Source organism: Schizosaccharomyces octosporus (genome assembly GCF_000150505.1).
Source record: "Schizosaccharomyces octosporus yFS286 unplaced genomic scaffold supercont6.2, whole genome shotgun sequence".
In the NCBI taxonomy this organism is placed as follows: Eukaryota; Fungi; Ascomycota; class Schizosaccharomycetes; order Schizosaccharomycetales; family Schizosaccharomycetaceae; genus Schizosaccharomyces; species Schizosaccharomyces octosporus.
Genome location: NW_013185620.1, coordinates 2,127,678 through 2,148,351, shown reverse-complemented (window position 1 = coordinate 2,148,351; position 20,674 = coordinate 2,127,678). Strand labels below are relative to the sequence as shown.

Below are 20,674 nucleotides of genomic sequence, written 5' to 3'. Positions count from 1 at the left end.
ATCATAATTACGAGTCGTTACATCTCGCTAAACAAAGACGTTACATATCCGTATAATGTAAACAAACCTTTATTTGTGAATTCTTGCTTAACAGTATAATTTTCTTTAGTAATACGTTTATATACTTCCTTTTTATGAACTTTATATGAAGTACAAAGAACAAATAACCTAACTCATATTTCTCAAGACAATTTGTCTACCAAAAAAACAGCTTGTTAAGCAACAAGCAGTATATTGGATATTTTTTCCATATAGTCCAAAAGCTTACAATCCCCGATTAAACTCAACCTTCTCCAAAGCATTTCCATTTTTATCCTTCAAGTCGTGGAACTTAGATTCCAGTTTCATGGGAGAAATGGTTTCTCTACCAGGGAAGATGCCAACAGCCAAAGGTAGCGCAATCAAGGAAGTAATACCAACCAAACCCAAATTCACTGGAATTGTCAACTTGGGGCTCTTGCGAAGCCAGTTTGTTTTTTGAAGTCTCATCAATATGAGAGGAGGAATGACCATAATAGGCGAAGCATTGATGATACGAGAAAGAGCTGTCTCACCAACTGCATACAAGGCGGCTCGATTACTCTTGCCCAAAGAATTGCCTTCGTTATCAAAAACATCAATTCCCTATTTCATTCGTTAAAATACTGCTCTTTTTCTTATAACTTCGTAAAGTACATACCTGACGCAATTCCTCACCGCGCATCAAGAATACATTCAAGACACCTGCAAAAGCAACAGCAGCAAATGGAGTCAAACGTCCAAGAACTGCCTTCGATGTAGGGGGCAAAAATTTTATACGAGGAACAACCTTGTTGAGACCAATTGCAACACCACAACTAGCAGTAACAGCGTACATGTAAGATTTTGCCATCTGGGGTAATGTCAATTGAGTAGACTTGTTGGCATTCGCAGAATTGAATGCTACGTTAACTGACTGGTTTGTCCATTGCCAAAAAACTGTTCCAGCAGTACCTAGATTAGGTTGAAGCATTCCAGCCGTGACAACCAAATTGGTCTAAGACCTATGTTAGTATAAAAGGATAAAAATTCTTAACGTACCAAGGCATAACAAGACATACGGAAAGGAAGAAACACCGGCTCCTTTGTATCAGGATGCAAGGTGGAATCAACAACTAGTTTAAAACACATTAATATCAATTAATTCTCTTCCAACGACATGTATAGACATACCCTTTTTAGCACTCCAAACTTTATCACTCAAAGCACAGTTTCCCTCTTCAAACTCGCGTAAAGTCTTGACAGCATCGTCAATATCCTTTTTTGTAGATAACAGGGTTCTAACAAGAAGAGCGATTAGCAGTCAATGCACACTTAATTATCTTTTGTTTTATGTTAATTACCTTGGATCGGTGATGTCCATTGCATGCTACAACAGTTAATAACCAAACTAAAGAACCAAAGTTGATTTATTTTTTATTTTAGACATATTACATACGCGTACACGTCCCCAATAAGTGGAAAGATCGTATTTTGACGTTGGAATTTTATTGTTTGACATTTTGCTGTTTGTAGGAGGATACGAAATTTTTGTCGTATGTAGTCATCAAATTAGATCTAAATGCATCAATCAAAATAAAGCGTTATAAGAAACTTGTATTACTTTACTTTGTATTTTCAAAAATAAAAAAATAAAGGAAATTACTCGATACTATCTGTCGCTCCCCAGAAGAGATTTTTTTTACGAAAGAGCAATAGCAAGTAAAATATCATAAATTTGCAAAATACAATTTAGCTCTTACTACTCCATCGAATGACATTATAACGTCCTAACTGAAGTATCCTACATATGTACCCGCTCGTTCAAATAAATGCATCAATATATATATCTTTTTTTTTAGGTATCCAAAATCGTATACAATGACTAGGTGAGTTCTTTCTTTTCCTCTTCAAGACTAGATGTTGTTTTAGCTTCTTCACTTCCTTCACTTGAGTAGTCTTCACTTCTTGGTTCTCCCTCAGCATCAGGGTCGTCCTTTATTGACTCCGAAAAAGGAAGAATTGTGTTTACAGCTCGGGAAAGAACATGGACAATCCTTGTTCGAAGAATTTCATTATTGCATTCCACCTTCATGGTGGAGAAGTCGATGGAAGCTTCGTACTGATCGATCTTTATGTAAACTCCGTCCTTTGACTTTGTAATGCTTTCACCAAATTGGCTTTCTAAAAACATCATCAGTTTACTAATTCTGTCTTCAGCCTTCGATTTCCTTGGATGAGTGTGCCCATGAACGCACTTATGATTAGTTAATTTTACAGAAGCTGGGCTACTTTCAATTCCCAATAAAACGGTAATCACTGAATCGGCAATGGTATCATTCATAATATTTCCAGCCCATTCCAAATTTAGTTTATGCTCTGTTGGCATGCTCAAATGAATGGCATCCATGACAGTATAACGTAACGTGCCAGATTTCGTTCGTTCTTCTTTCACATGACCAAACATCTGATTAAGATGATATTTAGCCAGTTCTAAGCTAGAGAAAAAGGGAATAACTTGCTTTTGAGTTAAGACTGTTGTTGTGAGGTCACTAAAATCTCGAAGGTCATCTGCAGACATAAGCTTATAAACCGAATCTTTTTGAACTAAGATTCCACTCATTATATCCCCATCCGTTGGCTTTCGAACAGCAACTTTCCCTAAAGCCTATAAAATAGTAGTTAATTTACAAATTCACAGTCAACCGCGACTTCTAAAGAGACACTTACCCTGACGAGACGCTCTCCTTTGAAGTAAAGAAATAAAGGTACACAATTTCTCGGGGTATAAACTTTGCTATCAAGTTTCTGATTATGAAATTTGCTTAAAAGCGCACTCTTTAAACGACCCATATTAGTCTGCTCGCCATGTACCAAAATCTACATACGTTAGTAAATTGAATACTGATTTGTTGATTATCGAACATACAATATGATCAGCTTTCACTTGGTCAATGAATTCGCTGTTTTGAATATAATCAACATGTGCAGCAAACGAAAGCTCTTCAACAGCCATCCTTCTTGGAATTTTTTGACCCGACATGGATGTAATTTCAACCGGCTCATTAGTTATTTGTTTTGCCATGGTCCCCTCAACAGAATAACCAGTCAATAACAAAGTATTTCGAGGATCAGGAGCCCAGCGCTCTAGTAATGCCCGAGAAACACCATTCTGAAGCATACCTGGACTAGCAATAATAACTGAAGGTCCAATGTCGTCGAATCTATCCAAATTTCTTAAATTCTTTATATATCGGAATATAAAGGGATTCCTTTCAGCAAATGCTTTACGGATATTATCGTTCATCATGTTTACATAAGTTTGAAATACTGCCATACATTTCCTTGCTAAAGAAGAAGCATAATATATCGGTACAGGACGTAAATCATAATGATTGTTCCAATATTCATCCAAAATAAGCAGTAATTCCTGGGCTCTTCCAAGTGCGAAGACGGGCATTAATACACGACCACCATTGCGAATAGTAGAGTGGACAATGTTTAGTAAACGAGCTTCTTTTTCAAGACGAGGTTGGTGTGAAGCAGTACCATACGTAGATTCCGTAATTAAGATATCTGGCTTTGTGGGAGGAACTTCAGCTATATGCAAATGTCGATCTTCCTCTCTAGAATAATCTCCTGTATAGAGAATCTACTACGTTAATATGACCTGTTTTCTGACAAACCACTTACTTTAACTCCCGCCATTTCAATAAAAAACATACAAGCTCCTAAAACATGGCCGGCATGATATGGCGTAAATTTAACTCCTTCAACTTCAATCGTAGAGTGGTAATCAACTGCTTCCATTCTTTCAAAAGCTGCTGTCAAGTCCTTCTCATCGTACAACTGGTCCTCTACGCCGACATTACTGTATGTTAGCTTTTACTTTTTCCATAATAAACAATAATACCTGACTTTAACGTAATCTGATAGAAGCCATTTACAAACAGCCTTTGTAGGATGAGTCATGAACACACGGCCTCTAAAGTTTGTTTTCGTCATTACATAGGGTAAAGATGCAACATGATCCAAGTGAAAACTATTACTAAGTTAATAGAGGAAAAAAAAATAAACAATAGTGGAAATTAACCACTTCACGACTGGCTAATGTTCGCAAATGATACAACTTACTGGCTGACTAGCAAAACATCGACGGTACTGAGATCGAATTCATCGTAGAATGGCAAAGCCGCGAGGCCATTGTACGCAGGGTGTACACCAGCATCCAACTATTACAATTGTTAGAGATAATTGAAAAGTACACAGATTGTTACTGCTCAAAATGTATACCATTACTGTTTTTCCTTTGTATTGAAGGATATGACAGCTTCTTCCAACTTCATTACCAGCCCCTAAATTGATAAACTGTAGCAAATCCTATAACAATTGTCAGTTAAACATGTACTACTATATGTTCGATTTTTTGGCGCATACCGAAGGATCAGGAGAAACCTCCTCGTCAATATCTTTTCTTTTGGACATTTCTTTAGATGATTTCAAAAAAACACCAATTCCAAATATCTGATGGTGTTTGCGCGGGCAAGGTTTGCGGTGTTTGTCTTCCACTTAGGAATTTCCATCAATCCAAATTGATATATCAAAAAATCTATGTTACATTGGAGAACTTTTGAGTTTTTTGGTTCTTTAAATTATTTAAATATTAAATATTTCTCTCTTACGGTTGACAGATGTTTTTACCAAGGCAAGTAAATATTCGCAATAAACCAGCAAAAACTCATATATCGAAGCATACACCCACGGATAAGGAAAATGAAAACACAAGTAGTTCTACCTCAGCTTCTTTAAATAGCATTACAATACCGGGTCCTGAGGATGTGAACAATTTAAAGCCAGAGTTTGTTCGAGCAGTAGAATGTATGATTGAGATACTATTCTATAAAGAAAAAGAAAAAGAAAAATTTCATTTGAGTTACTTAATTAACAAACAAGAATTATGGCAAGGGTTGAGAATGTCGCCCACTCAAGCTAATCTAAAACAATGTGTTAAAACTATGAAAAATGAGCTTTTTACCTTCGATGAAGGTTCGCACTTCATTATAAAAAACGAGAATAAGTTTGATTTCAATTTGGATTTATTCGAACGAATAGTATATGTGGAACCATTTCCAGCAACTGTATCCAACAAGCCGTTTTTGCTCGCCGGGCTGTTACGAGAATGCTTTTCTGGGTTTCTTCCCTACCTTGATGTTATCCCTACTCCTGAAGGATATGCTTTTGTAGTCTTGGCTCAATCTATATCCCAGGAAACTCTGACATCTCTTGTTGTTCCTCAAGGTTGGAAGCTACTGTCGAGAGAGGAATGGACCAAAAGGGAAGAAATGTACATGGAATATCAAAACAACTCTTTGAAATACCCTAAAAGGACATATTTTACGGTGCCTAGCTTGCAGAAAAATCAAAATCAGGCAGTTTTATCCTCACCCACAAATCAAGAACATCATAAACACCCATTGGAAGCATTGGAGGATTCTAGTGAAGAATCAAAAAGTAAGATTCCGAAAAATGAAGGAGAATTTCCGCGAGGGCACCTAACAAGGCTTACTAACCTGCATCGATTAACAAATAAAAGCACCATTCAAAGCTTACTACATTATGTTTTCTCCCGTCAAGACCCCACAGCAATATGTGAACCAATGTACATTGACTATCGAAAGGACGAAACAGAAGCCATAGTGAGATGGAAATCATCTGAGCAAGCAAGCTTATGTGTAGATTGCTTCTCAAACCAGCGTAGGAAACAAGACGCTCATGATGATATTCGTGCACATCGGAAACATGATAAAACTGGCCCATTCATTTCCGCTGAATTAATTGAAGGATTTGAAGAAGAGTCCTACTGGAATCAAATTCAAAGAAAATTAAAAAAATAATTCTTTGACATATTCAGCCATTTCCCTCGTCACGTTCTTTTTTAAATTCCCGTATAGAATTTTACTAAAGCTTTAAAAAAAAGTATGAAAACTGTTGACTATCATCTTTTTACCCCTGTGATTCTACTACTGCAAGTATCGTAAATTAGCTGAGGCAAGACATTCTATCCGTTTCTGAACTTCGTGGCACTGCAATGACTACTTGTCACAAGGACAACAATAATATGATGAAGAATTTCATCCTTGCATTAATTTATAATGCAGCATATCTCATTCATTGATTCTGGGATCTTTTTCCATAACTTAAAGATTCGGTGTAGTAAATTTTGGATCTATACGACTAAGCATTATATTTATTTTATTTTTATTGTATTTTATTTTATTTGTAATTATTTTTTTACTAATAGATGGTTGAAACTAAGATAAAAAGGAGCCTCCATGTTCCATATGTTGTTTGTCATTTTTAGTGATTGCATACTACTAGAACCAATCTTTCTCTATGTCAACGCGAGCATTAAGAAAATTACAAAGACGCCAACAAGAAGTAACTTTTGAGTCGTCGGATTCTGAAAGTGATTCTGATAATGATGTTTCTCGTCCAAATCCTAGAAAAAACGTTTTAAATCCATTTGACATATTAAACGCACAGACCGGTAAAACTGATACTAATCTGGAATCAGACGCGAGTGAATCGGAAAATGAAGTAGAAAAAGAAAAAGATGCGAAAAATCATTATGCCAATGCAGAGCCCCAGAAAAAAGTGAAGAAGAAAAAACAACAAAAGAAAAAAAAATCTGAGTCGACGGCCAAAAATATAACGGAGCAGGAAAACCCAAAAGATGATAATACTGTCGATGAATTAAAAGAAATTGATGAAGCTGTCGCAGAATTAAAGCTTAAATATGGTGACGAAACTAAAAGAACCACAGAAAGAGCTCCTACGGCAACTGAAATTCCTAATGAAACTAAATTGAATAATGAATTAGCAAAATTATTGAGTGTTAACATAAGTTTTTTGAACCCGGACCTAGAAATTCGGAAAATTTTTGGACGAATTGTTGAGAAAAGGCCAGTAAATGCTGGACGTAGCAACGTCAGAAGAAGGAAATATGTCTTAGTACAGCCTCAAGAAGGATGGCCTGTCTTGGCCAGATCTGGCCTCAGTATGCGCTTAATCGAACAGACTCCAGACGGCCTATGCTTTTTTGAACTTACCCAGAGTCGAGCGTATCAGGAAGTCCAAGAAACGTTTGAGTTCTATGTTCAAATTTACGATCCGAATAACTTATTTATGCTTTTGCGCTCACATCCATTTCACATTGATACTTTGTTACAGGTAGCTGAAATTATAGATCAACAAGGCGATCACGAGTTGCCGGTTGACCTAATTGCACGAGCTTTGTTTGCTTTTGACAGTGCCTTACATCCGAAATTCAACTTGGCGACTGGCAATGCTCGTCTGCCATTTCTTTTTCCCACTAACAGAAGACTGTATCTTTGTATTTGGCGATACATGCAAAGCTTGCAAAGTCGTGGTTGTTGGCGAACAGTGTTTGAGTTTTGCAAAGTTCTTTTACAATTGGATCCTTCTGATCCTTACGCAATTGGAACCTGTATTGATACTTATGCCATCCGTCGGGGAGAGTTTGGTTGGGTAGTTTACTTTGCCAATTACCTCGAAAACACTAACCAAATAACCAAATTTCCAAATTTCTTTTATTCTTCGGCGTTAGCCATGTATAAGATGTATGGCGATACTGAGGAAACTCGCATTACTATCCTTGCAGCAATCGAGCGTGCTCCGTTTATGCTAGGTAAATTACTTGAATCAGTAAGGTTGCCTTTGAATCAACTTACTATTCCTGAGCCTAAAGATCCAGTGCAGGAATTGAACTCAGAGCTTTACGCTATGCGCGCTCACGACAATTGGGCATCTCCCGATGTTTTAACGTTCCTACAAACTATTTTGAAAACCGAGAAATTTACCTTAAATGCTGTTCAAGGACAATACTCTGATATAACGGAAAATCTAGCAAGACATCTTATTTTGCTAAACGAAAGAACCTTACAAAGATTTCTGCCTCAACGGATTCTACAGCGTACTATTGTATCGTTTGATCCTCTACCACCAGATAGTTATACGGATGAACCCCAAGTGTTTGGGCGTGATACTTCTCGTCGTCTCGCTAATTATCTTAGCAATACCTTGTTCAGGAATCAAGGCGAAAATGACGATGACACTAATAATGTACAAGAAGCTAATCAAGACCCTAATCATCCGGTTCATCAGGAATTAATGCGAAGATTAGAAGAAGATTTGGGCGATTCAAGTTCTCCCCAACGTCGAACGTTTATGTCCAACTTACGTTCTTTCATAGCTAATTTGTTTGTAGCAACTGATGAGGAAGCTGCCGAACAAAATAATGAAGAATCTGATGCTAGCGAGTTGCTGGAAGAATCGGATTATCATGATGCTATAGATGAGTAACTGGACGAACTATTAAAAAGCTCTGTGCAATATACATCAAAAGGTTACTTCTATATTTTGTAAATTTTTATGAATTTAAAAACCTTTAAAACTAAATGTTCAGTTTTTATGGTAATTTCGTTTAATAGCAAGTATACGAATATATTCAAAATCAACAAAAGTAAGGGTTAAACATGCTTATTGTTCGATAGGTAACTTATGGAGCATTATTTCCAGAATCACCGTTGTTCTGGTTGTTCCTAAAATTGCGTGCCAAATTTTGTAATTGGGGATTTCCGGCCAAGGAACTCAAATCAGGCATACCACCGCCATTTTGGAAATTACGAGCCATATTAGCAATGTTGGGATCACTCATCAAGTTGTTTAATGCTCCTGATTGCATCATGTTTTGAGCCATGTTCATAATAGCTTATAATCGGTTAGTTATTTTCCAGCAACATTTGAGCATTTCACTTACCAGGATTGCTCATTAAGGAGCCCAAATCAGGCATACCGCCAGAAAATAAAGAACTCAAATCAGGCATGCCTCCTGCTCCTGCGTCACGAGGCTGTTCAGCAGTAGAACCTCGAGCTTCAACGTCAGATGATGAGTTGACTTGATTCTTGGCAGCTTCCAAACCGCGTTTCAAAACATCATTACTAGGATCCAACTCTAATCCCTTTGCATACGCATCAGCAGCAGCAGCAGCATCGCCAAGAGAAAGCTTGGCACGACCAAGTCGACCATAGGCACGAGAATGTTTAGGATCAATGCTTAAAGAAGTCAAGGCATCCTCAACGGCAGATTCATATTGACCTAATTGACTATAGGCGGCAGCACGGTTAGAGTAATACACGGGAGAAGTAGGATCGAGCTCGATGGCTTTAGTATAAAGATCGACAGCACCTTGGTACTCTTTCTTGGCAATTGCTTCGTTACCTTGAGCTTTGAATTTTTCTGCCTCGTCTTTAAGATTTGAAGTATCAGAAGAAGTTGCTTCAAGGGGATGCTGCTTTTCGTAGGCATCATAAGCATCTATCAATCGCTTTCCTGATCCAGAAACAATCTCACTTGGATTAATCTTAAAAGAGTCTTTGATACATTGAACTACGCCGTTAGTATTCTAATTCTGCATTATTTATGTTATCCTACCAGCAACCTCTAAACTTTCTTTTTCCTCATCAGAAACTGCATTGGTAGTGGTGGCTTGATTTAAAAAATCAATAATAGCTGTCGCAACATTCTTTGGACTCATGGTTTTACTATTTTACTTAAAATACGCGGTCAATAAAGTGAGGTTACCTTCCCTGGTAGTTGGTAAAGGAGTAAAGAATTACGGCGTATTAGGAAAAGTTTAAGCTGTGTATTATAGCTTTTTTAAAATTATACACAAAAGAATATTTACAATTGTAAAAACATATATTGACTTCAACTAAACTTGCATTAATTATTTGTATCATTATTTAACAAATTATGCGTAAAACTCATTCCGAATTTGTTATTATGCTTCATCTCCCCAAGAATCGCTGTCCGGATTATAATTTAATAAAGAGAAAGGAATATCCAATTGTTCAAGAAAAGTTCCAATGTTGCATGGTTTTGAACGAAGATTATCTACCACGCTCGGAAGAACAGACTCTGGGATTTCCTGTAACATGGTAGTAAATTTTAAAGAAAATACAGGAAAGAGAACCTCAACAGCCAGTTGAGCCGATCGTCTCCACCTTTGAATTTTTTCAAGTAATCCCATCTCATCTTCTTGATTATTTTCCAAATCATTAGCTAATTCAACTACGGATATCTGATCCTGTAGAGTAGATATTTCTGACTGCAACTTATTGATTGTAAGGGACCCAGCAGCAACGTTATCATGGTGTAGTCTTCTTGGACTACTTGCATGTGTCGGTTTTGTCTCTTCATCAATCACATTAAAAGGTGCATCTTTTTTAAAAGGAGGTCGAAATGGCTTAAAAAGCGCCTGCTTGGTTCGATAATTAGAGTTCTTCGAAGCAAAAAGGTTGCTAACAGAAGGTTTCGTTCTCGTATTCAAAAATTTAGTGCTATCCCTTGGACTTTTTAGAAAGTTTGGGTACTTTAAGTTGGCTGGATTTCCAAACGACTTCTTTTCAAATTTGCTTGAACCACTCGATGTCGATGGTATTCGCATTCCAATCTCATTCGCTTTTCCACCAGTATTAGTATTAAATATGTTATTATTCTCTTTCCGATTACCCACCGTAGTACCTCTAGACAATTTCATTACTTCATTCGCACCTTTCTGAGGCGAGGTTTCATTCTGTTCGCAGACCAGAATCTTACGGGAGATGGAATCGGGAGAAGAAAACTGATTTGATTGAACAAAATCATGTGCTTCGAAATCTTGTTCAATTTTATCTAAAGCAGCAAAATCATCTTCCGAAAAACCAAAATTGGTTTCAGACTCAGAATCAGATTGAGCTATATTCAGTGGCTCACCACTACTAGGTAGGTCACTTGAGGAAGGGCCAGTAGTCATAGATTCGAAGGTGAGTCCGGGAACGGGTTCTTCCATTTCGTAATCAGAAGAGTTTGAATCCGGTTTTACGACGGCATCCGCATTAATATCCCAGGTATGGTCGTTCGTTTCGCTTTGGATCCCATTTCTCAAAGCTTCATTATCAGAATCCTCTTTTGAAGTTTCCTTACAATTATTTAACGGCACGACAACCGCATCAAACACACTCTTCGGATTACGTTTTTCACAAGGGGCATCAATCATCTCTATATAAACATCTCTCTCAGGATTCTTTCTCCAGCCTTTTGGTCGACCGCGCTTTCTTTTATGAGAACTATTTGAAGAATCGTCTTCAGCAACATAAGATAGCTTTTTTGGTCTTCCTGCTTTTCGCTTTTCCCTTTGGATTTTCTCAGGCTGAACCATGCAGTCATAACCTTTTGGGATATTCAAATTCCCTAGGTGACTTTCTAAATGGGACGCATTGGCTGCGAGTCTTTCATTTGGGAGGCAACCTTCACATCGATCGTTATCTCCATTTGCTGGTTCTTTTGGACAAACACGATTCCTTGAAATCCCTTTTATACGTCTTCCCGTCTCCTTAATTGATTCAGAACAAACATCCTGCAATGATGGCTCCTCATAACTATCAGACGCTGGTTTGTAACTCAATGGCTTCCTGCTACTGCTTTCGTCACATGTGCCATTCAAGAAATCAGATTCTTTTAAATTGTAATTTTCTCCGTTTACAGCATTTGCTTCTGACCCACGAAATTCATGAACCCTCATGAAGAACCGCTTCCTCTTGTAAAATAACAATCATCAAAACACGTCAAAAATAAAGAAACCTTTAATTAGTTTAAAATATACTTATTTTAATAGATATTTTCCATAACACCAAAAAGCCTGGACTGCCAAAAGATTGAGTTCGTGGAGGATATCTGAGCACTCCAAATTCCATACTACAAAAAAACCAACCACCTCCATATTCTCTATGTCGAAGCTATCGGCCATTCTGAAGGCAAGAAAGGGGCAATTGAAAAATAAAAAAGATGGTAAAATAAAGAAAACTTCTTCCAAGCCTACCAATTCCATAGGAACACAAAAAAAGTTAGATTCTAAAAAAGGTCTGCAAAATGAGGTGAAGGAGTTGTTGAACAAATCCAAAACTGAACCTCTCAGTTCTGAGGATGAAGATGTCACCATGGATGATTTTTTGAATGGTGATTTTGATGAATCTAGTTTGGACAAGTCAGCTACTTCAGGAAAAAACACCAAGCCATCTGAAGAACGTCGGGAGTCTGCAAAGGAGTCATCCCAGCCAAAAAAGAATATAAAACCAAAAACTGTTCAGGAAGAAGACGAAAGTAGTTCTTCTGATGAAGAAGAAGTAGACGCAGAGCAATATCGAGAGCAACTTGATTCGTTGAAGGAGAAAGATCCTGACTTTTACAATTATTTGAAAAAAAATGACAGTGATCTTTTAGAATTCAATGCAGATGAAGCAGCTCAAGAAGATGAGGCCGAGGCAGAGGAAGGCAAACGGTCTAGTGAAGGAAAAACAGAAATTACTATGGATATGCTGAATAAATGGCGGGATAATTTGAGTAGTCAAAAGTCCTTGACAACTTTACAAAAAGTTATTCAAGCTTTTAAAGCCGCTGCTTATTTGAATGAGGAGGAAGGAATGAATCTTAAGTATACGATAACAGATTCTAGGGTATTCAATGACTTATTATTGTTAGCTATTCAATCTGTTCCTCAGGTGTTAAATCATCATATTCCTCTGCAAACAGAAAAAAATGGCAGAAAGGTTGTGAATACCGACAATAAGGTTTTGTCTCGTCTCAGTCCTATATTGAAGTCTTATGGTTTCTCTGTCTTGCGATTATTGGAAGGGATGACTGATGCTAAAAACATTTCCCTACTACTTCGCGAAACTCAAAATGTGCTTCCCTATATGATTACTTATCGAAAATTTTTGAAACAGTTTGTTGAAGCTGTCGTTGAAGTCTGGAGCACCAACCGCGATGATTCTGTTAGAGTTTCATGTGTTTTTGTTTTGCGAAGTGTTTGCCTGACAGCCGATTTAACTTTGTTAGAGTTTGCTTTTAAGCATATGTATTTAACTATGATTCGTATCAGCTCTTATACGACTGTTCACACTCTAGCAGCTATTAATTTTATGAAAAATAGTTGCGCGGATATATTTTTGTTGAATCCAGAAAGTTGTTATTTAATTGCATTTCGATATATTCGACAACTTGCTATTACCCTCAGAAATACAATTCACCAGCCAAAGCCAGAGACTCGGAAGCTTGTACAAAGTTGGTCATATGTACATGCTATTGACTTTTGGTCCCGTTTACTAAGTCGAGCCACCTGGTTGAGCCGTGAGAAGGGATTGGCTGTCGAAATGCAATCTTTGGTATACCCCTTAGTACAAATTGCATTGGGAGTAATTACAACTTCTCCTTCATCTCAAATGTACCCTATGCGATTCCATCTTTCACGAAGTCTTATTTATCTTTCTAGACATACAGGTGTTTTTATTCCAATGGCTCCAGTCTTATTTGATGTCTTGGATTCCCCTGAACTTTCGAGAAAACCTAAGCCCAGTACATTGAAGCCTTTGGATTGGGAAGTAGAGATTCGTGCACCAACTGCTTACTTGAGAACTCGCGTTTATCAAGATGGCATAACTAATCAGCTACTGGAGTTGTTAGGGGAGTATTATGTGTTGTATGCTACAAACGTTGCTTTTCCCGAATTTGTTATACCCGCAATTGTTCGTGCTAAGCGCTTTGCAAAGAGAAGTAAGAATGTCAAGCTTAATCGTTCTCTTTTGACCTTGGTTCAGAAACTTGAACAGCAAAGTGAGTTTGTCTTAAGTCATCGCGCTCAACAAAAAATTAGCCCTGCTAACCTCGATTCACTTGATGCCTTTTTAGCAAACGAGGAATGGGAAAAGACATCATTAGGTATGTATGTAGTCGCGCAACGTGAAATCCGTGAAGAGCAGCGCAGACTTTTGCGTGAAGCAGTTTTGGAAGACCAAAATCATAAGGAAAATATGCGTTTAAAAAAGAAAGAAGCATTGAAAAATGGTGATGACGACCTTAGTTCCGAAGGTGACGAGGAGGTTGATTAATCTTTAGGAAAAAGTGGAGTGTCTGAAAAATGGAAAATATGTATGGTATTTGGGTTTTTATATAGGTTTTCATTCAATAAAATTAGACTGTAAGGTTGTTTATAAAAGATTTATAAGTTAGGAAATCAATCAGTTCTGTTGATTTATGAGATAAATGCGGCTAATAACAAATATATATCTTCTCTATGTGTGTTATTGTTATAAATCATCTGTCTACGGCCACACCTAGGCGAAAACACCAGTTCCCGTCCGATCACTGCAGTTAAGCGTCTGAGGGCCTCGTTAGTACTATGGTTGGAGACAACATGGGAATCCGGGGTGCTGTAGGCTTTTTGTTTTTGTCTCATACAAATGCTTTTTTTGACTTGGGTTATGTAAGTTCATGCATGGAATCACTTCTTGATCGATGTTCCTTAAGAAGTAACAGGAAGCAAGAAGACAGATGACGGGAACTAGTTCTGATAATAACACAGTTGTGGTTTTCCATTTGTTTGTTGGTTCTATCAGTTAAGTCAGTACTTCGTCTATTGACTGTATTATGGTAATGAAGATAGGCGAATTCATTTAGTTCCGTGAACTTCAAGTTTCTAATCATTGAGGATAATAGCTCATATAAGATATGGAACCTATAACACAAGTAAACACTACTGAAGTGCTTAAGATAATATATAGAAATGTTAATGCAACCAAGGTTTTATTAATAGATAGCAAGGTTTATACTACGTGGAAAGGCATAGCAAGGTAATAATTAAGAGGCGACTCATTCCGTGTATCATCATATAATGTTCAAAGAGTACGAAAAACTCACAAAGTTATGAGTCTGCATAAGGACAAACCCCGTACTGACTATTGCTAATTTTACCAATCTTAGCCATAGTGTAACAGTTCTAGCGATTTGCGTTGGCTGTTTCCTACCTTTGAAATACACTAAAAGCAAGTACCTAATCCAAATGAAAGCTATAAGTAGAGGTTACCTGCGCGCAAAATTATCGCTTCAAATGTCTTTTTATATATGTAGTAAAGTTCTTCGAACTTCAAAAGATCAGTACAGTAGTAGGTTTATATATACTAAATTCGAAAATCACGAAGCAAACTGAGTATATTCCGAATATAGCAATCAACTGCTGCAATTCTATTTCAAACTACAACGTGATGCTTCAATCCGCCCAAATAGTAAGAAAATTATATCGTTTTACGCAATACAAATCGTAATACAAGCACAATCGGCGATCTGTCGTTTATTTACCATTTCGCAAACAATAAAAAAATGTTTTTTAACCTGATATTCGTATTCATATTTAATCTTCATTTCATGTCATAACATTATTCTGTAATAATCATTTCGAAGCAGGAGACTATATTGTCGAATCTTCTTCCAGCAATATGAACCTGATTTGTAGCACAATAGGATATTTCATGATGAAATACTTAAGCGGTTAACATAATCCATATATAATATTTTACACTTTATGCAGTTGCTATCTTTAAACGATCATACTGACTTTTCTGTATCATGTAAATAAGATGAGGTCCTTAAACACAACTGCATTTCTAACTCGTAAAAAATATAGAAAGATAAATTCCGATAATAATAGAAACGCTTCTCTTCTATTCCCTTATTACGCATCCGTTTCCTGTGGGGAATGTTAATTCATCCAAGTTCTTTGATACTGCGGGCATAAACATCGCAAACATATTTATTATACAGCAATCGGCTTAACAAAAAGATGGAACCTCAAATGAAGAAGGAATCAATTCATAAACCGATATGGAAAGAAAATGGGAGCCAAACAGGTCCAAGCGTACATTAAATGGCATATCCATGACGTTAATATCTTAACCCAGACAGCTGCATAAGAGAATCCAATACGTACAAAAACATCATTCTTCTTATCCTCATACAGATCCATCGTGTTCCAATTAGTGAGAAGCGAACCTGTGTAACAAGCAGCCAGGATAAAAATAACATGGAACCAAATATAGTTATAGTTACTCTTGAAGTTTGACAGGTCGTTGTCATCTTCAAACTGGGTTTCTAAGCTTCTTTCACGCGAAAAGTTATTAGAGTCACCGTAAAAAAAATCGTAATCTTCATTTTTATCCGATCCGGAAACGGCTCTCAAGGCACTATAAACGATGGTTAAAAAGGTAAAAGCAGCCCCAATTACTTTGCTAAACTCTCGAGTTCCAGTAGCGGATCCACTCCAAGGATTACATTTTCCCTCATCTGGTCTATTCGCTAATGCGGAAAGAATAAGGTAGCTGGTATAGCATGTAACCATAGATGCTTGTGCAAGACCTGATCGAGGATTGTATTCTTGGACAGTAGGATGCACCGAAAGACAGCTAACAGCAATACACAACAAAAAGTTGATTGTATTAATAGCCTGGTTAAAGGAGCATGAAGAAGCGCAGAAATAAACATAAGCAAGAATTGTAAGTAGCAAAGCAATTATATACATGCCAACAGTAGAACCAATTAAGGAAAATTTTGAGGAAGTAGAGTCAGTGACTAAGACCCGTTCGACGCATTTTTCAGCCCATGTGTGTGCAAAATCGACAAGAAGCAATAAACCATAAACAATGAAAAAGGCAGAGCCGATTACGGATAAAACATTCCCCCAAAATGACATGAAAGAAGTAGGGATAAAAAAAGAAGCTACAATAAGGAGAATCCACAAAATAATTTTAAAAGGCCACATACTATTTTGAATTTTTGTGGCAACTGCAGATCGAGAATTAGATAGACTTAAAATAAAGGCGAACAGGCAATGAAACATGACAAGGGCAAAAGATAAACGATGAACCGCAAGTACACTGTAGCATTTTCCATCATCTTGACAACCAAACTCTAAGTACCCAGCGGATAGCTTTGACAGTTTGTTATTAAACCAGGAACTTAGCATGCACCAAGACAACAGCGAATTCAGTAGATACAAAACTGCATAGCTAATAATGGCACCAACAGAGCTTTGAATGTAATTTGTAAGACTTAGCAATGAAGTGAAAACAAAACTACTGCCAATGCCAACAACATTTGTTAAAGAGCCGGCTATGACAGAAGGAATGGAGAGCGCAAGACCCATGAGAAATCGATAGGATTATTATCAAAAACAAAATAAAAAATGGAAAATGGAAAATGGAAAATACGATCGAAACCAAATTAGGAAAAGTGATATGATATGCTTTTGAACGTTTCTTCCTTGATGTTTGAGTCTATCTCACTTGAAGATCCCGAAAAATTCAAAAAAAATGTTAGTATTAAAGTTCTAGTATGCAATAAGTTAGTAAAGTACACTCAATGGTTCGTTCATTTCACACATACATATTCACTATTGATACAGTCAGTCCTTAGTGTATGTGGAGGTACTCCAAAGTAAACCATCGTATTATAGAGGATCGTGAGTAGTATTTTATGAGCCTAGTATAAAGAATGGTGATACAATGAGAAATAGAAAAAGAACTAAAGAACTTTTTCTTTCATCCTCTGTACTATAATTTCTTCTTTTCGTATATTGTAAAGCCGTATATGAAAAATCCTAGTGAAGCGCAAACACAAGAGACATGGACCGTGGTAGTTGACATTTGACTCATAGGAAAATCCTCAAGTTTCATGATTCATCGAGAACTTATTCTGATTGCTCCAAAATCAATTCAAATGCTTTCCATCTTCACAATTTTATCACAAAATAGGATAGTATTAGACGATAAAAAGTGAATTAAGCGGACGTTCAGCTAGGATGATAGGAAGAAAGCAATTGAAGTAATTGAAATTCCGTGTCCATAAAACTTTAAGAAAAATCAACTTGCATCCATTGTTTATGTTGAAGACTTCCTGTACTTCAATGATCGTATTACTGTTAAGCCCTTATATGATATTGTAGTATGTTTCATGGAAGATGATTTGAGTATCCATTTTTAATCACCTTGCTAGTTGTTCTTGACTATAGTCGAAGAGAAGGTCAAATTGAAAGAAAAAAAAGATTCTAAGTAAAATTAAACTCCTTTCATTTCATGTAATCCATCTGACTTAAGTTATATGGTATTTACGAACGCTTCTTTTCTAAATAAGTCGCATTGGTTTACGTAAGTCTCTTACAACTCTGTCATGTAGTACGCTTAGCATACAATAGGAAGTATAAGCAAAAGCACTTGATTTCTATCCTCGTTTAGGCCTTGCCGAGTTCTGGCGCTGTATTCGATTGTCTTCTCCATCGGCCGCTAACTTTATGTTTGTTCGGCTCATTCGGTTCTAAAATAAAAAAGCGGCCGACTTTTTTTTTTGCCTTACAACTTAACCCTTCCAGATCGAACATAACTTCTTAATATAGTCTTATGCCAAGAAGGGAAAACTAGTTTCATTCTATCCCAAGGGAAGTCTTGTTATTAGGTAACTCTGTTCATTCTTCATTGATGCACTGGAAAAGTTAATAAAGGATTAGTTGATGAGGGATAAAGCTCTACATAACGTTTCAACTTCTTTCTATTATATTCACTTGTTTTTCTATTAACTGTCGTTTATTTTGTTGCTTGCGCTTTCTATTTTTTTGGGGGGGTATTGCTTACTATCTTTACTTCATTCATTGTAGTCTTTTATTTGCATTCATTGTTTCTTTCCTTTCTTTTCTTTTTTATTATTCTCTTTTGGTTTGCCTGTCTGTTTGGTTTATTTTCCTTTGGTTTGGCTTTTGCAGTGAATTTCGATTTTAGGCTGCGTCTGTAATTTCGTTTCTTTTATTTTTCTTTCTATCTTTATTTTATGAATGGAAGTTCTTTTGTTTTTCGGTCTTGGCAATTATGAATCTTAAAGTCTTAAATCGAGCGCTTGATCACCCTACATACGATTCGGAGGAGGAGGAACATCATGCTGAATTATCAAACTATATTCCTTCTTCACAATTAGTCTTACGTGAAGAAGACTTTTGTAGTGTTTGGAAGAGTTCTAATTGTCATGAGTCTACTCCTTCTCTTTCTAGGGGAGACCTGACTCGTCAACTATTGCGAGATACGATGATCCCAGTTCCTTCAAAGTTTAGTAAGTATCATAAGGGACTTCTTAGCAAAAATTCGAATAAAAATCTCCTTCGCGCTGACCTAAATTCGATGTTATCGCTGTCTTCTCAACCATTACACAATGATGATGAATTCGCATTTCCTTTCGGTTTTCAACATTTAGCAAGTAATTCTGCTTCTACTTCAACAAACAACTATCGAAAACACCTTGCTTTGGATAATCCTTGCAATTTTAACTCTCGTGCTCGTGGTTTGACGAACCGTAAATTAGATTCTGAGATTAATCGGACATCTAGTAAGTCATCAAATTATTTTCTTAATTTTGTGACTTCCAAAGCTATAAAAGGTGCTCATAATTGTTTAGGTATAAATTTTGCACAACCTGGAAACTTTTACTAATCTCATTGATAGTGTTCGAAGCCGCTGACAACGATCATCCGCTTGCTACAGCGTTGGAATCAAATCATCGAGTTCTTCCTGTTCCTTCTTATCCTTCCTCTTTTCCTTCGGGTCCTTCAAACTCCTGCGGAAAGAGTACTTGTACGTCTCGCAACACAAAACCCTTACGCAAGAGGTCTTTGTTGTCCGATTTATCAATTGTCAGTGTTAAGTTTAGGGAAAAAATTTCTTTTTTTACTTCTAGTATCTTTGGTATTATGTATCCAAAGCACATTTCTAAGGAACAGGTCGCAAACTCAACCGTTGCGAGTCCAAATGGTAGGACAGAGCTGGATAAAGACAACATGTGTATGGAGAATTGTATTTTGCATACCTTTTCTTCATCCGATACACCCTTAATTCCATGGCATGAAGTTCTTGCACGTAGAGAGGTTCGTCGTCCACGTTTAAATTCGGACTTTTTTCGGGTCTACGTGCTGGAAAGACAAATGCGTAAAGCTGGAAAGCTGTCTTCAAATTCCGCTGGTCGAGCCCAATTTATATCTCATCCCAAGCCCAATATGATAAATATGTTTTCAAGTCCTTTACAGATTCAGCTATGAGTTCCTTTTCTTTCCTATATTCTATTCCGTTTAATCTGGGCCGTGCTCGACGCCTCAGCAGTACTGTATCAATAATCTGGTTTTGGTTGTTTGATTTATCTTTATTCCATTCTTTTGTTTTGTTTTATTTCGGATTTCGTTTTGGCGTTTCCTTCTTCGTTATACTTTAGGAGCTCTCACTTTTGATATTTACTCTTGCAAGAGCTCCCTTTGTTTACTTCTGTTCTGTGTTTTTTGTTACAAATTTCCTATGTTGATTTATCTATTTACGACTTAAATTCCTTGGTTTCGATACGTATCATGTTATAACAATTTTCTAATACTTAAATTCTTTATATTCGCTGAGCCTCTCTTACAATGTACATGTGTAAATGCTGGTCTGGATTGGCTTTATTATGGCTAGTAGTAAATTATATTGTAGGAGTGAATCGAGGACCATTCCAAAGCATAAACTAAACTATATAATGTTTCTCCACCCGCATACGGTACATATTTTTATTCACTGATCAAGCTAGGAACTCATCTCATATCTGTTAAGCAAACGTATTGAAATTGCAGATATCTTAAAGCGATGCAACGTTTGGCATTACGAACGACTTCTGAAAAGATTTACTTTGTTTATTCGATAAATTCAAAATAAATTTTGATTTATAATT

The 20,674-nt window shown here is 36.8% G+C and overlaps 9 protein-coding genes and 1 non-coding gene across 10 annotated transcripts; 5 read left to right on the top strand and 5 right to left on the bottom strand.

Moving 5' to 3' along the window:
• Positions 1–22: 22 nt before the first annotated feature.
• On the bottom strand, positions 23–1,721 carry SOCG_00396 (MTC tricarboxylate transporter). Its single transcript, XM_013162816.1, has 6 exons — positions 1,457–1,721; positions 1,362–1,387; positions 1,192–1,298; positions 1,060–1,133; positions 680–1,015; positions 23–624 (listed from the first exon to the last, which is right to left on the bottom strand). The coding sequence occupies exons 1-6, from the start codon at positions 1,517–1,519 to the stop codon at positions 265–267; spliced, it is 966 nt and encodes a 321-aa protein (XP_013018270.1). The 5' UTR covers positions 1,520–1,721; the 3' UTR covers positions 23–264.
• Positions 1,683–4,875, bottom strand: SOCG_00395 (mRNA cleavage and polyadenylation specificity factor complex subunit Ysh1). Its single transcript, XM_013162815.1, has 8 exons — positions 4,435–4,875; positions 4,291–4,377; positions 4,132–4,229; positions 3,911–4,039; positions 3,691–3,868; positions 2,927–3,649; positions 2,728–2,877; positions 1,683–2,665 (listed from the first exon to the last, which is right to left on the bottom strand). The coding sequence occupies exons 1-8, from the start codon at positions 4,480–4,482 to the stop codon at positions 1,883–1,885; spliced, it is 2,196 nt and encodes a 731-aa protein (XP_013018269.1). The 5' UTR covers positions 4,483–4,875; the 3' UTR covers positions 1,683–1,882.
• Positions 4,689–5,891, top strand: SOCG_00394 (F-box protein Pof8; the record flags this gene model as incomplete). The annotated part of the gene is made up of 1 exon (XM_013162814.1): positions 4,689–5,891. One exon carries the CDS (start codon positions 4,689–4,691, stop codon positions 5,889–5,891), a length of 1,203 nt encoding a protein of 400 aa, XP_013018268.1.
• A 444-nt stretch (positions 5,892–6,335) lies between these two features.
• SOCG_00393 (DUF654 family protein) lies at positions 6,336–9,074 on the top strand. The gene has a single exon (XM_013162813.1). The coding sequence runs from the start codon at positions 6,391–6,393 to the stop codon at positions 8,377–8,379; it is 1,989 nt and encodes a 662-aa protein (XP_013018267.1). The 5' UTR covers positions 6,336–6,390; the 3' UTR covers positions 8,380–9,074.
• On the bottom strand, positions 8,408–9,730 carry SOCG_00392 (SGT2 family TPR repeat protein). The gene is made up of 3 exons (XM_013162812.1): positions 9,512–9,730; positions 8,837–9,466; positions 8,408–8,787 (listed from the first exon to the last, which is right to left on the bottom strand). Exons 1-3 carry the CDS (start codon positions 9,612–9,614, stop codon positions 8,576–8,578), a joined length of 945 nt encoding a protein of 314 aa, XP_013018266.1. The 5' UTR covers positions 9,615–9,730; the 3' UTR covers positions 8,408–8,575.
• A 32-nt stretch (positions 9,731–9,762) lies between these two features.
• On the bottom strand, positions 9,763–11,752 carry SOCG_00391 (Swi5 complex subunit Swi2). The gene has a single exon (XM_013162811.1). The coding sequence runs from the start codon at positions 11,640–11,642 to the stop codon at positions 9,861–9,863; it is 1,782 nt and encodes a 593-aa protein (XP_013018265.1). The 5' UTR covers positions 11,643–11,752; the 3' UTR covers positions 9,763–9,860.
• Positions 11,686–18,440, bottom strand: SOCG_00389 (sphingolipid biosynthesis protein). Its single transcript, XM_013162809.1, has one exon. The coding sequence runs from the start codon at positions 17,088–17,090 to the stop codon at positions 15,756–15,758; it is 1,335 nt and encodes a 444-aa protein (XP_013018263.1). The 5' UTR covers positions 17,091–18,440; the 3' UTR covers positions 11,686–15,755.
• On the top strand, positions 11,819–14,153 carry SOCG_00390 (noc complex subunit Noc2 family protein). Its single transcript, XM_013162810.1, has one exon. The coding sequence runs from the start codon at positions 11,848–11,850 to the stop codon at positions 14,002–14,004; it is 2,157 nt and encodes a 718-aa protein (XP_013018264.1). The 5' UTR covers positions 11,819–11,847; the 3' UTR covers positions 14,005–14,153.
• Positions 14,220–14,334, top strand: SOCG_16295. The gene has a single exon (XR_001203003.1). It is a non-coding gene; the product is annotated as a 5S ribosomal RNA (ribosomal RNA).
• SOCG_00388 (uncharacterized protein) lies at positions 17,903–20,621 on the top strand. Its single transcript, XM_013162808.1, has 2 exons — positions 17,903–19,381; positions 19,429–20,621. The coding sequence occupies exons 1-2, from the start codon at positions 18,802–18,804 to the stop codon at positions 20,016–20,018; spliced, it is 1,170 nt and encodes a 389-aa protein (XP_013018262.1). The 5' UTR covers positions 17,903–18,801; the 3' UTR covers positions 20,019–20,621.
• The last annotated feature ends 53 nt before the right edge of the window (positions 20,622–20,674 follow it).